The 11,760-nt window shown below is 42.8% G+C and overlaps 1 protein-coding gene across 1 annotated transcript; it reads left to right on the top strand.

The window, feature by feature from the left end:
* Window positions 1-1,650: 1,650 nt before the first annotated feature.
* On the top strand, window positions 1,651-6,364 carry LOC118394540 (phosducin-like). Its single transcript, XM_035787796.2, has 3 exons — window positions 1,651-2,416; window positions 4,850-4,983; window positions 5,224-6,364. The coding sequence occupies exons 2-3, from the start codon at window positions 4,936-4,938 to the stop codon at window positions 5,737-5,739; spliced, it is 564 nt and encodes a 187-aa protein (XP_035643689.1). The 5' UTR covers window positions 1,651-2,416; window positions 4,850-4,935; the 3' UTR covers window positions 5,740-6,364.
* Window positions 6,365-11,760: the final 5,396 nt, after the last annotated feature.

An 11,760-nucleotide genomic window follows, 5' to 3' on the forward strand; every position in this document is an offset into this window, starting at 1 on the left:
CAGATTACTGATGGGATACAGGTGCAGGTGAACATCATCTCCCAACAAGCTAATTCGCCTGGCAACCAGACAGGGTGCGTTCCAGGACACCGGAAACACACTCCAGGACAGAAACACAGGCAAACACAGACTCAGGAAGCGGGATTCGTGACAGATACACAATCATGTCTAGTCACACATGCAGTCAATCACAGTCCCAAGGAGGAAACTGCTCTTTTCATTTTAAAATCTTTCCTTTATCATTCTCTTCAATAGATTTCAATAGAAAAAGATTAAACAAAAGTCTAGCAGCATCTCTGCACCACTGGTTCCCCCGTCCAATAGTCAGTTATGCCATGCGCAAATTCTGTCTCATTTTAACCATTCATAACCTCTGTCACCTTGTTAGGTTATGATAATCCATACAGACTTTTAAAAAATAATGAAACATTTGGACAGTCTTCTCTTGCCCAGCTTCCCAGATTCAGCATGTGTTATGCTTGGAGTTGGGCACTCTGCTGGCACTATGAGGGGCCCCTAAAATTGCAGGAGTGAAAAGTTCCATGTTGCACGGTTAGAAGACTGATGTTGCCATTGTGATTGTGTATCTTTTTTGCAATGTCGAACATGTGACTGAATCAAACTAGCTACACTTTAATGAGTTACCAGAATGAATAATCATGGTATTATTTACCCAAATTTCCCAACATGAAAACAATGGCCAGTAAGAGACTAGCAGGTCTATTCATGTTAGCTTGATCCCAGATCTGTTTGTGCTGTCTGGCCCACCCTTATGGTAAACTCACAATGAACATTGGAGTTGACAAGACAGCACAAACAGTTTTGGAACCTATCTTGCCCTTGCACTGTCCAGAGAACACTTTTAGGATGTGGTCTGACTCTGCGTGCATCTCAGATGTTGTTTACAGAATGTTTGCTTACTTTACATCAACAGTGATACAGTGACACATCCACAGAGGATTATTTGGTGATGCATGTTTAACAGATGAAAATAAACTATGTGACTCATCCAGTTAGGGGCTGTGTTGCTGATATTATGCTTTCAGAACACACTCCTGAGTCGAAGCTACGCATGAGAACATATCCTGGTCTTCAATGACTGATCTAAGGCACTGGTGGCAAGCTTTCCCTTTCAAGGCCCTGGCAAGTTAGGTCTTGACTCCGTGTGTATGTAATATTGCCATAGCAACAGGAAGGAAAAATATAACAAGCCTGAAGAACAAATAAAAGATATTGACATAACTTTTGTTTCGCTTTACCTCCTGAGCATGCTGTACAGTCGTGGCCAAAAGTTTTGAGAATGACACAAATATACATTTTCATCAATTCTGCTTCCTCAGTTTGTATAATGGCAATTTGCATATACTCCAGAATGTTATCAAGAGTGATCAGATGAATTGCAATTAATTGCAAAGTCCCCCTTTGCCATGCAAATGAACTGAATCCCCCAAAAACATTTCCACTGCATTTCAGCCCTGCCACAAAAGGACCAGCTAACATTATGTCAGTGATTCTCTCATTAATTCAGGTGAGTGTTGATGAGGACAAGGCTGGAGATCACTCTGTCATGCTGATTGAGTTCGAATAACAGACTGGAAGCTTCAAAAGGAGGGTGGTGCTTGGAATCATTGTTCTTCCTCTGTCAACCATGGTAAACACGTGCCATCGTCATTGCTTTGCACAAAAAGGGCTTCACAGGCAAGGATATTGCTGCCAGTAAGATTGCACCTAAATCAACCATTTATCGGATCATCAAGAACTTCAAGGAGAGCGGTTCAATTGTTGTGAAGAAGGCTTCAGGGCGCCCAAGAAAATCCAGCAAGCGCCAGGACCTTCTCCGAAAGTTGATTCAGCTGCGGGATCGGGGCACCACCAGTTCAGAGCTTGCTCAGGAATGGCAGCGGGCAGATGTGAGTGCATCTGCACACACAGTGAGGCGAAGACTTTTGGAGGATGGCCTGGTGTCAAAAAGGGCAGCAAGGAAGCCACTTCTCTCCAGGAAAAACATCAGGGACAGACTGATATTCTGCAGAAGGTACAGGGATTGGACTGCTGGGGACTGGGGTAAAGTCATTTTCTCTGATGAATCCCCTTTCCGATTGTTTGGGGCTTGTCCGGAGAAGACAAGGTGAGCACTACCATCAGTCCTGTGTCATGCCAACAGTAAAGCATCATGAGACCATTCATGTGTGGGATTGCTTCTCATGAGCGGTTTGTGGCTGGTTGAAAATTTCAACAAGCATGTCTATTCTGGGCTCAGTTTTTGATAGTGCAACACTGAGGTCATGCTCAGCATTGACACTGTTTCTGTGCTTGAGAACCCTGACTTGTGTGGTGCCAAACTGGATCAGAACATCTACTGCTTTCTCAGTCAGGCAGAAGACCGCTTCCTGCTGTAGATGAACAGCCCAGAACTGTGAGTGTTTGCTTCAATCAGTTTATTCCAGTTCAAAATAAAAATGATTACTTATATTTTAACACCAACAGTTCCGACCTAGACGTGTTTTCAACAAACATTTCTACAGTTAAATGTACAGTAGGCCTGAATTTTTCATCTGTACTCTTTCTTAGGGTTGCACTATCAATAGCTAGTTAGCTTGCTTTGGCTAACGTTAGCTATTAGCTGTGTAACGTTAAAAGGCCAGGGGATTGTTTGAAAGAGAAACTCACATTTACTATGAGAGATAGTACTCCCTTATTTCTGCATATACCTGATATAAAATGACAACAATGCCTTGCTAGTTGACTGACTTTTCCACATTAGAAGCACTGTTTCCTGAAGCATTCTGCCCTGTTCTGAAAGAACTCCCTTGGTTTACCCTCATGTTGTGCCTAGATGTTTGTTCAGGACGTGTCGTTTTATTAATTTGTTCGTTTTGAGAGACTCATTACTAAGCACTTCCCCGCACAAAACACATTGTGGGCGCTCCTCGTTATTTCTCGAAGTTTCTATGAAAGAGACAAAAAGTCATCACTGTTTTTGCGTTTCATGACTATTGAGCTCAGTCAGAACTTGTGGCTAACATGAGTCAATTTCATGACAGCGGTGAGTGATGGCGAGTGGGAATAACAAGTCAGTGGCTTGAACGACAGCGCTGCAGGGTGTGGGTCGCGGAGTGATCTTCAACAAAACTGCAGAGAATAGATCCGGTAAACGGCGAAGCACACGGTCATCTCCCTCTCCAACTCGCGCAGCTACCAAACTGAGCAGAGCGCGTACTGAAGCGAAAGCGCAGTCGCACTTGGCCAAATAAATTCCAGTAGTTAATGAAATAATTATACATTTACGTCGCGACCCACCATTAACAGGTCCGCGACCCATACTTTAAGAAACGCTGCTTTAGGAGCTTAGATCAACTGTCCTACCCCATCATAACTCAATATACAAGCCGGTTTTACAATGAAATTGTAAACAAACCCTATATAGCCTCAAAACATGGTTAAAAATATCATTTTGATATAATGGATAGTCAGTCCTTGCACCCATAGCTCTTTCTATTGAATTGAGAGTGGTTAAATTTGTCCCGCAACATCCATCAAAGTTTTACTAAAAAGTGGAAGGGCTTTGTTATTGTTTGAGCTGCAGATTTCCCTTTATAGGTTTATGGTTTTACAGTGTACTGTGCGTCACTGTGTTCTGACAGGTGTACTAAAGACCATGTTTCATGTCTCTGGGATTAGATAACCAGCGCTATAGTCCGCACTAGATGGAGCACTATAAAATGACATCAGGCCTTATCATAATTTATGCTCAACATTATCGAAACCACTGAAATGTTTTGCTTGTGCATGGATCCATATAAAGACTATTCTGTAATTTACTGCAGCATAGCACACATTTGAGGGACAGTGCCTAGAGCACTGGAACGTCACCTTGGACACAATGATGATGTACAAGACAACCCAAAATACATTGACACACTGTACACATTTATTAATAATCTAGCAAGTTGTGTTGGCAGCGTTATCATCAAAGATAATGTTTTATTTTCAGCTCTGTAGAAGCTTTATGGTTTATGGTTGCCCTAGGGGGGCAAAGTAGCTTTTCAAATTTAGTGACAGAGATCAAATGAGAAAGGTTTCAGGTTAAATTGAGATGTTGTATTGTAGTTGCTCTAACACTGGAGATGGAGATGGAGAGATTGTGGGGGGAGGGTGTGTATATCACAAGGATTGGCATGGTCCAGATTAGTAAGGTTTAGGCTTGACGCATTGTTTTGAGCAGGCCTATGAATGCTGTCATTACTCAGACTCAGCCGCATCATGTCTAAACAAGCTGCTGTTGTAATCGCCTCTTTAGATGCTCCACCTGAAGAGTTGTATTAGCTCCCTGATCTAATGCTTAGTGGTTTAGGGGGTCTGTATAGGTCATACAAATAATACATGCTACATTGTTATCTTTATCTCCAAGCAGCATTTTACACACGTAGTCCCACGCAGACCCATGAATTAACTCTGTTTTAGAAAACCCTGAATATTAGACATAATCATAATCTGATAATACAGCATCATCCTGGCTCCCTCTGAATGTCTCTGACAGTTTCAATATGCTGCATACAGCACACAAGCCAGGCACACCTACGCACCAATGTGATGCAACAATGCTGCCAAGGCGACAACTTTATTACAAGCCAGTCTATTTTATAGGTCTACACTCTTTATAGGTCTACACTGTCTACAATCCAAACCTCACATGAAATGAGAGTGAATTCTGTACAAACGGTTTTTCTGATGCAGACTTTTTTCTCTGTAAAACTCTGCTCTTGTTTTCTCCTATTGATGGACCCCTCTCAACCCATATAATTACGTATAGAACCCCGTCTCAACTACTTTGTGGTTTATCTACAAGGCCCCAAGGGTGTGATCAATGACTGGAGGAAGTTCAAGTGTGAGGACCAGGACACCCCTCCCGGCAAGAAGGAGCTCCTGAGACAGATGTCCAACCCCCAGACCGATGACATCCCAGACAGACTCAACCGCAAGGTCAGTCAGTGTTCAACCACCACCACACGGCGAGACTGTAAGTGACTCGACCACAGAGGGAGACACAAGTGTTACAAGCTCCTGTGAGAATCATAACATGTTTACTTTACCTATTTTAACCCATAGAAATAAAATGACTAGACCCTCCATTTAAGTCAATTATATTTCTGTTTCAGACCCCTATACATCTTAGACATGAGCCTTGACTCAGCTTCCATCACCCCATTTGTCTCCATACAGATGAGTGTCCAGGAGTTTGAAATGATCGCAGAGGAGAAGTGCCTGCGCAAGAATCGACAGCAGTGCATGAAGGAGATGCACAAGCGTCTCAGCTTTGGCCCTAAGTTCGACAGTGTGGTGGAGTTGGACAGCGCCGAGGCCTTCCTGGAGGTCATTGAGAAGGCGCACCGGCTCACCCTGGTGATCGTACTAATCTACAAGGACGGGGTCAAAGGTTGCGAGGCACTCAACTCCTGCCTGGACTGCCTGGCCACAGAGTACACCAGCAGCAAGTTCTGCCACATCCAGGCGGCCGCAACAGGTGCCGGCGAGCGCTTCTCAGACAACGTGCTGCCCACCATTCTGGTGTACAAGGCAGGCAAGCTGCTAGGCAACTTCCTGTCCATGACACAGCACCTCAGTGAGGAGTTCTTCGCTACCGATATCGAGGCGTTCCTCAGCGAGTATAGCCTGCTGCCCGAGAAGGAGTTTGCGGCCTGTCCTGATGAGGAGGATGCAGGTGTGGAGGTGGAATAAGGGTCTTAATAGGGTGTCAATGACAGTCAGAGCACATATTAGCCTTCTAGGCTGCTGTAAATGCTATATTTTTAGTTAACAGTATCCACTATCCAGTCAAGGCCGTTTAAGTTTATCACAGGCAGCGTACATTCACATCAGCAAAGCTACAGATTTCAGACATCAGCTTAATACTGTATGTGTGTATCACTATAAAATGCTTTTATTCTCTATGTGTGTGAGATTGATAAGTGGATAATATTGCAATGATTGTTAAAAGTTGTATTGGCGACACAGTATAGGATCCTGCGGTTGGAGTAATGAACCCCCTTTTTGGGGCTTGGGCTTGTTTATCACTATTGACTCAACGTCATTGCATTCTGTGCTATATTTTCATGTTTGAATTCAGTAGGTTTAATGTGTTAACCCCCAATCAATCATTAAAAGCAATGAAAGTGTTGGTTGGTTTCTCGGTCTAATTGTTTTATCAATATTAACAAACCTATAGGGAAATTAATGGGGGTTTCGTATGGATTTTAGATAAACGCTGAAAATAAGTCTGTGGTAACAACAGGCTTAGGAGATGTTATACATTTTGTTCCTTGAGAATCAGCTAATGTAGCTTTTTGTGAATTTCGAAGCATTTATGTCATCAAAACAAGGCGATAAAGCACTGTACGTAATAATTGTTCATAAATTCATAAAGATGATATTATCTGACAGAACAACTTGTTAAATACTGTATTCTAAGCCTGTGTTAACCTGCAACCTTATTTTCTGCATTTATCCAAAGAACAACGTCCTTCCCCGTAGGAATGGCTGAATGAACCAGAGGTAACTCATTGCTGTTTTTTAGGTCTACAAGCTGGCGAGCTCTATACCGAGCATGACCATACTGTAGACCTAGGTCATCGCAAAATACTGTACTGAATACCAACGCTCTGAGCACTTCTGATGCATTTCCGCTGTTCGTTGTGCCAGCACTGTGGGTGAGGAGTGGTCCGATAGACATGGTTGTTGGCATGAAGCGTGGGTGGCATGAGGTAACATGTCAGGACAGAGTGGATAGTTTGTGGTTATCTCACATCAGAATATCTTATGATGCCTGAATGAACTGAAAATAATAATTAGTGGGTCCATTTTCCCCATTATAATAAATCATAGAGGGAATTTTAAATATAGGCTTCAACATGTTAATTGGACACACACTTACTGTAAGACATGACACCATATTCTATACACCTGCTTCTCTGAGAAAATTATTTATTTCTCTCTATGCTTTACAATTCATATGAAAATAAATATGCTAAATGATCAATACAGCTTGCATATGCTTGTATAATAATAAATCATGTAAACTCAATTTAATGAAAATGTAATTAAATCAAGCGATTTAGTCACTCCACATAGGACCAGCTTTTGTTGTGTGTGTATCCTGTGTGCCTCCACCACTTGTTGCTCAGGTAGAGCAGCAACTTGCCCATGGCTAGGAGAGTGATTGCAACACCTACACAACATGGCAACACCTACAAAACACAACGGTATCTGGCTGAGTCAAGAGACAGCTATGTTACATACCTGATGATGCTGATTAATAGGTTGGGTTAGGTGTTAGAAATGTCACGAGAGGTGCTTGCCTAGTGGTTCACAAAATAACCACAATACCATTGTCATGGTTCCACCTGTCACCAGAGGGCGGCAGAGACCATCCTAGAGACATTAACGACACTCAGGTGTGTCCTATTTACTTGTGATTTCCCTGTTAAAAAGAGGTGTTTTCTTGTGCAGAAGCCTGTATTATGTGCCGTGTGTGGTTGTCTCCCGAGTGAGTTTTCGAGACTCAGTGTTTGTTGGTCTCCCAGTGTTACTGTGATCCTTCTGTTACCGTTTCTCAGTAAAGTAACATGTTTTTCCTTAACCACTGATTCCTCGTCTGGTCTCGTTGCACCTGGGGCCAACCTCACCATGTCACAACCATTACCCTAATCTTTTAGCAATCGATACTTCCTGTACATGACTTTACATACATACTGTTAACTCAAATCACGACAGCCAGGAGTTTTTCCCTGGTCATTCAGAGTGGTTGGGTTAAATGCAGAAGACACACTTCAGTTGAATGCATTCAGTTGTACAACAGACTAGGTATCCCCCTTTTCAGTTCCTTTCCTTTCTACCTCCTGAATTCTGAGGAAATGGTTGTTTGAAGAGAGTATTTCAAACAAAATACCAGCATAGTACACTATATATACGAAAGTATGTGGACACCCCTTCAAATTAGTGTATTTGACCATTTTAGCCACACCCGTTGCTGACAGGTGTATATAATCGAGCATAGAGCCATGCAATCTCCAAAGACAAACATTGACAGAATACCATTTTATTTTTTTAAATTTTTTTTAACCTTTATTTAACTAGGCAAGTCAGTTAAGAACACATTCTTATTTTCAATGACGGCCTAGGAACAGTGGGTTAACTGCCTGTTCAGGGGCAGAACGACAGATTTGTACCTTGACAGCTCAGGGGTTTTGAACTTGCAACCTTCCGGTTACTAGTCCAACGCTCTAACCACTAGGCTACCCTGCTGAAGAGCTCAGTTACTTTTAATGTGGCCCCATCACATTCCAACATGTCAGTTCCTCAAATTTCTGCCCTGCTAAAGCTGCCCCGGTCAGGAGGAGCAACAACAGCTCAGCCGCGAAGTAGTAGGCCACACAAGCTCAAAGAACGGGACCACCAAGTGCTGTAGTGTGTAAAAATGGTCTGTCCTCTGTTGCAACACTACCGAGTTCCAAACTGCCTATGGAAGCAACGCCAACACAAGAACTATTCGTCAGGAGCGTCACACTTCACTATCTGGCAGTCCGAAGGACGAATCTAGGTTTGGCGGATGCCACAATGCATAGTGCCAACTGTAAAGATTGGTGGAGGGAAAATATTGGTCTGGAGCTGCTTTTCATGGTTTGAGCTTAACCCTTAGTTCCAGTGAAGGGAAATCTTAACGCTGCAACATAGATGATTCTGTGCTTCCAACTTTGTGGCAACAGTATGGGGAAGGTCCTTTCCTGTTTCAGCATGACAATGCCCACATGCTCAAAGCGAGATCCATAGAGAAACGGTTTGTCGAGATCATTGTGGAAGAACTTGAATGGCCTGCACATACCCCTGACCTCAACCCCATCGACACCTTTGGGATGAATTGGAACGCCGACTGCGAGCAAAGCCTAATCGCCCAACATCAGTGCCCGTCCTCACTAACCCTCTGTGGCTGAATGGAAGCAAGTCTCCGCAGAAATGTGCCAACATCTAGTGGAAAGCCTTCCCAGAAGAGTGGAGGTTGTTATGTCGGCAAAGGGGGACTTTGGAATGAGGTGTTGGACGAGCAGGTGTCCACATACTTTTGGTCATGTGGTGTACATCTTGTATGTTTTGGGGTCTTCAGTGGGATCTTCAGAGGGTGTCTTAGGAGGTGCATCAACAGTAGATTTAGCCTTCAGGTACTTCTGAAAAATCATCTTCTCTAGGTCAATCATAGGAGCTTCAAAATCAGACATTTTCAATGATGTCACCGTTACAATCAATGGAAGACAAGTAGAAGTATGGAAAGAATAGAAAATGTAGATTCTAAACTCTACAATGATCTAGGAAGCTAAAACAACCCATATGATATCACTTCTTAACCAACATACCAAAAGAAAAACTATTGGTTTGAAGAATTTCAATTATGAGTAACGACCATCATAAGATGTCTTTCCTCACGTGACTGACTAAACCAAAACACAGTTGACAATGAGGTTTCCCCACAACATTGTGTGTCACGGTGGGGAAACCTGATATGTTTCCAAGTAGTCATTGTATGATCTTTCATGAACTATTCACAGGCATGTAGCCTCAGGTTACTGATTGTGACCGTTTCCCTCTGGAATTCCTGTTTCTTTCCTCATAGGGAGTAACACTCCTTGCTTTATTGACCCGGTCATTGGAAGATTACACTTGATACTGTAGTAGTCTACATTGTCTATACCAAAACAGAGAATACCCACTTCCTGGATCATGTTTAATATGGCACGTTTGTGTTTTGCTATGGAAAACGAAAATTAGTCTTTCCTATTGGGAAAGTTCAGATAGTAACTCCCTGTTTCACAAGTATAATTTTAACAATCAGCTAGCATACTACTTGTCATTCTTTGAGTTACTTATAATCCAAATTAAACGAACTGTCATGGCGTCCACCTACATTGACCCCTGACCACTGGTTGTCATGGTATTCCTAACCCACCTAAGAGGGCCTCCTGGGATGTGCCTATGTTGTTCTCGGGCATGTCCCTGTCCAGCATCTCTTTGAGATGGTCACTCACGTCGGACACACACTCGTCACGGAACATGTAGTCACACACACACAGGCCCATGCCGGGCAGGGAGGCAAAAACTCTGCGAGGGAGCACTAGCTGTAAACCAACTGACCCTGCTGAAGAGAGGAGAGCAGAAAAGCATTATTATTATCTTTATTTAACTAGGCAAGTCAGTTAAGAACAAATTCTTATTTTCAATGACAGCCTAGGAACAGTGGGTTAACTGCCTGTTCAGGGGCAGAACAACAGAACCTTGTCAGCTCGGGGGTTTGAACTTGTAACCTTCCGGTTACTAGTCCAACGCTCTAACCACTAGGCTACCCTGCCACCCCATTATGTAAACTCTGCAGATTTAAGTATGAGTCATTGTTCAGTGTTTGATTTGTTATTGTTTAGGGGAATATATACTGTAATGCAGGTGAACAGGTAAATGATGGGACAGTGAGTATTGCGACAACCAGTGAATGGTCAACAGTGCCACCTTGTGGTTGATCTGCATTGTCTAAAATCCAATGCTAAAGCAGAGAACTAATACTGTATCTTTGTCCTCTCTCTCTCTATTCAAATATCTTCCAGGAACATCTCCACTCTGCTGGACATTATGTTCATATTAGTGGTGTAAAATACTTTTGGGGTTATCTGTACTTCACTTTTCATATTTTTGACAACTTCTAATTCACTACATTCTTTAAAAAATAATGTACTTTTTACTCCAAAAGCTTCAATGCCATACAACACTCCTTCCGTGGCCTCCAACTGCTCTTAAAAGCTAGTAAAACCAAACGCATGCTTTTCAACCGTTCGCTGCCCGCCGGCCCGACTAGAATCACCATCCTGGGCGGTTCTGACCTAGAATATGTGGACAACTATAAATACCTAGGTGTCTGGTTAGACTGTAAACTCTCCTTCCAGACTCATATTAAACATCTCCAATCCAAAATAAAATCTAGAATCGGCTTTCTATTTCGCAATAAAGCCTCATTCACTCACGCCGCCAAACTTACCCGAGTAAAACTGACTATCCTACCGATCCTCAACTTTGGCGTTGTCATCTACAAAATAGCTTCCAATACTCTACTCAGCAAACTGGATGCAGTCTATCACAGTGCCATCCGTTTTGTTACCAAATCACCTTATACCACAGCATACCTGTATGCTCTAGTCGGCTGGCCCTCGCTACATATTCGTCACCAGACCCACTGGCTCCAGGTCATCTATAAGTCTATGCTAGGTAAAGGTCCGTCTTATCTCAGTTCACTGGTCACGATAACAACACCCACCCGTAGCACACGTTCCAGCAGGTATATCTCACTGATCATCCCTAAAGCCAACACCTCGTTTGGCCGCCTTTCCTTCCAGTTCTCTGCTGCCAGTGACTGGAACGAATTGCAAAAATCGCTGAAGTTGTAGACTTTTATTTCCCTCACCAACTTTAAACATTAACTATCTGAGCAGCTAACCGATCGCTGCAGCTGTACATAGTCCATCTGTAAATAGCCCACTCAATCTACCTACCTCATCCCCATACTGTTTTTATTTTATTTACTTTTCTTTTGCACTCCAGTACCTCTACTTGCACATCATCATCTGCTCATTTATCACTCCAGTGTTAATCTGCTAAATTGTAATCATCCACTCCTATGGCCTATTTATTGCCTCCCTCCTCATGCCTTTTGCACACACTGTATATAGA

Source organism: Oncorhynchus keta, chromosome 15 (genome assembly GCF_023373465.1).
Source record: "Oncorhynchus keta strain PuntledgeMale-10-30-2019 chromosome 15, Oket_V2, whole genome shotgun sequence".
Taxonomy (NCBI): domain Eukaryota; kingdom Metazoa; phylum Chordata; class Actinopteri; order Salmoniformes; family Salmonidae; genus Oncorhynchus; species Oncorhynchus keta.

What these genes read in the sequence shown, in the direction of transcription:
- LOC118394540 (XM_035787796.2), top strand. Translation starts at nt 4,936, where the DNA reads ATGTCCAACCCCCAGACCGATGACATCCCAGACAGACTCAACCGCAAG. An exon ending in CAGACAGACTCAACCGCAAG is followed by an intron (nt 4,984 to 5,223) that starts GTCAGTCAGTGT and finishes GTCTCCATACAG; the next exon opens with ATGAGTGTCCAGGAGTTTGA.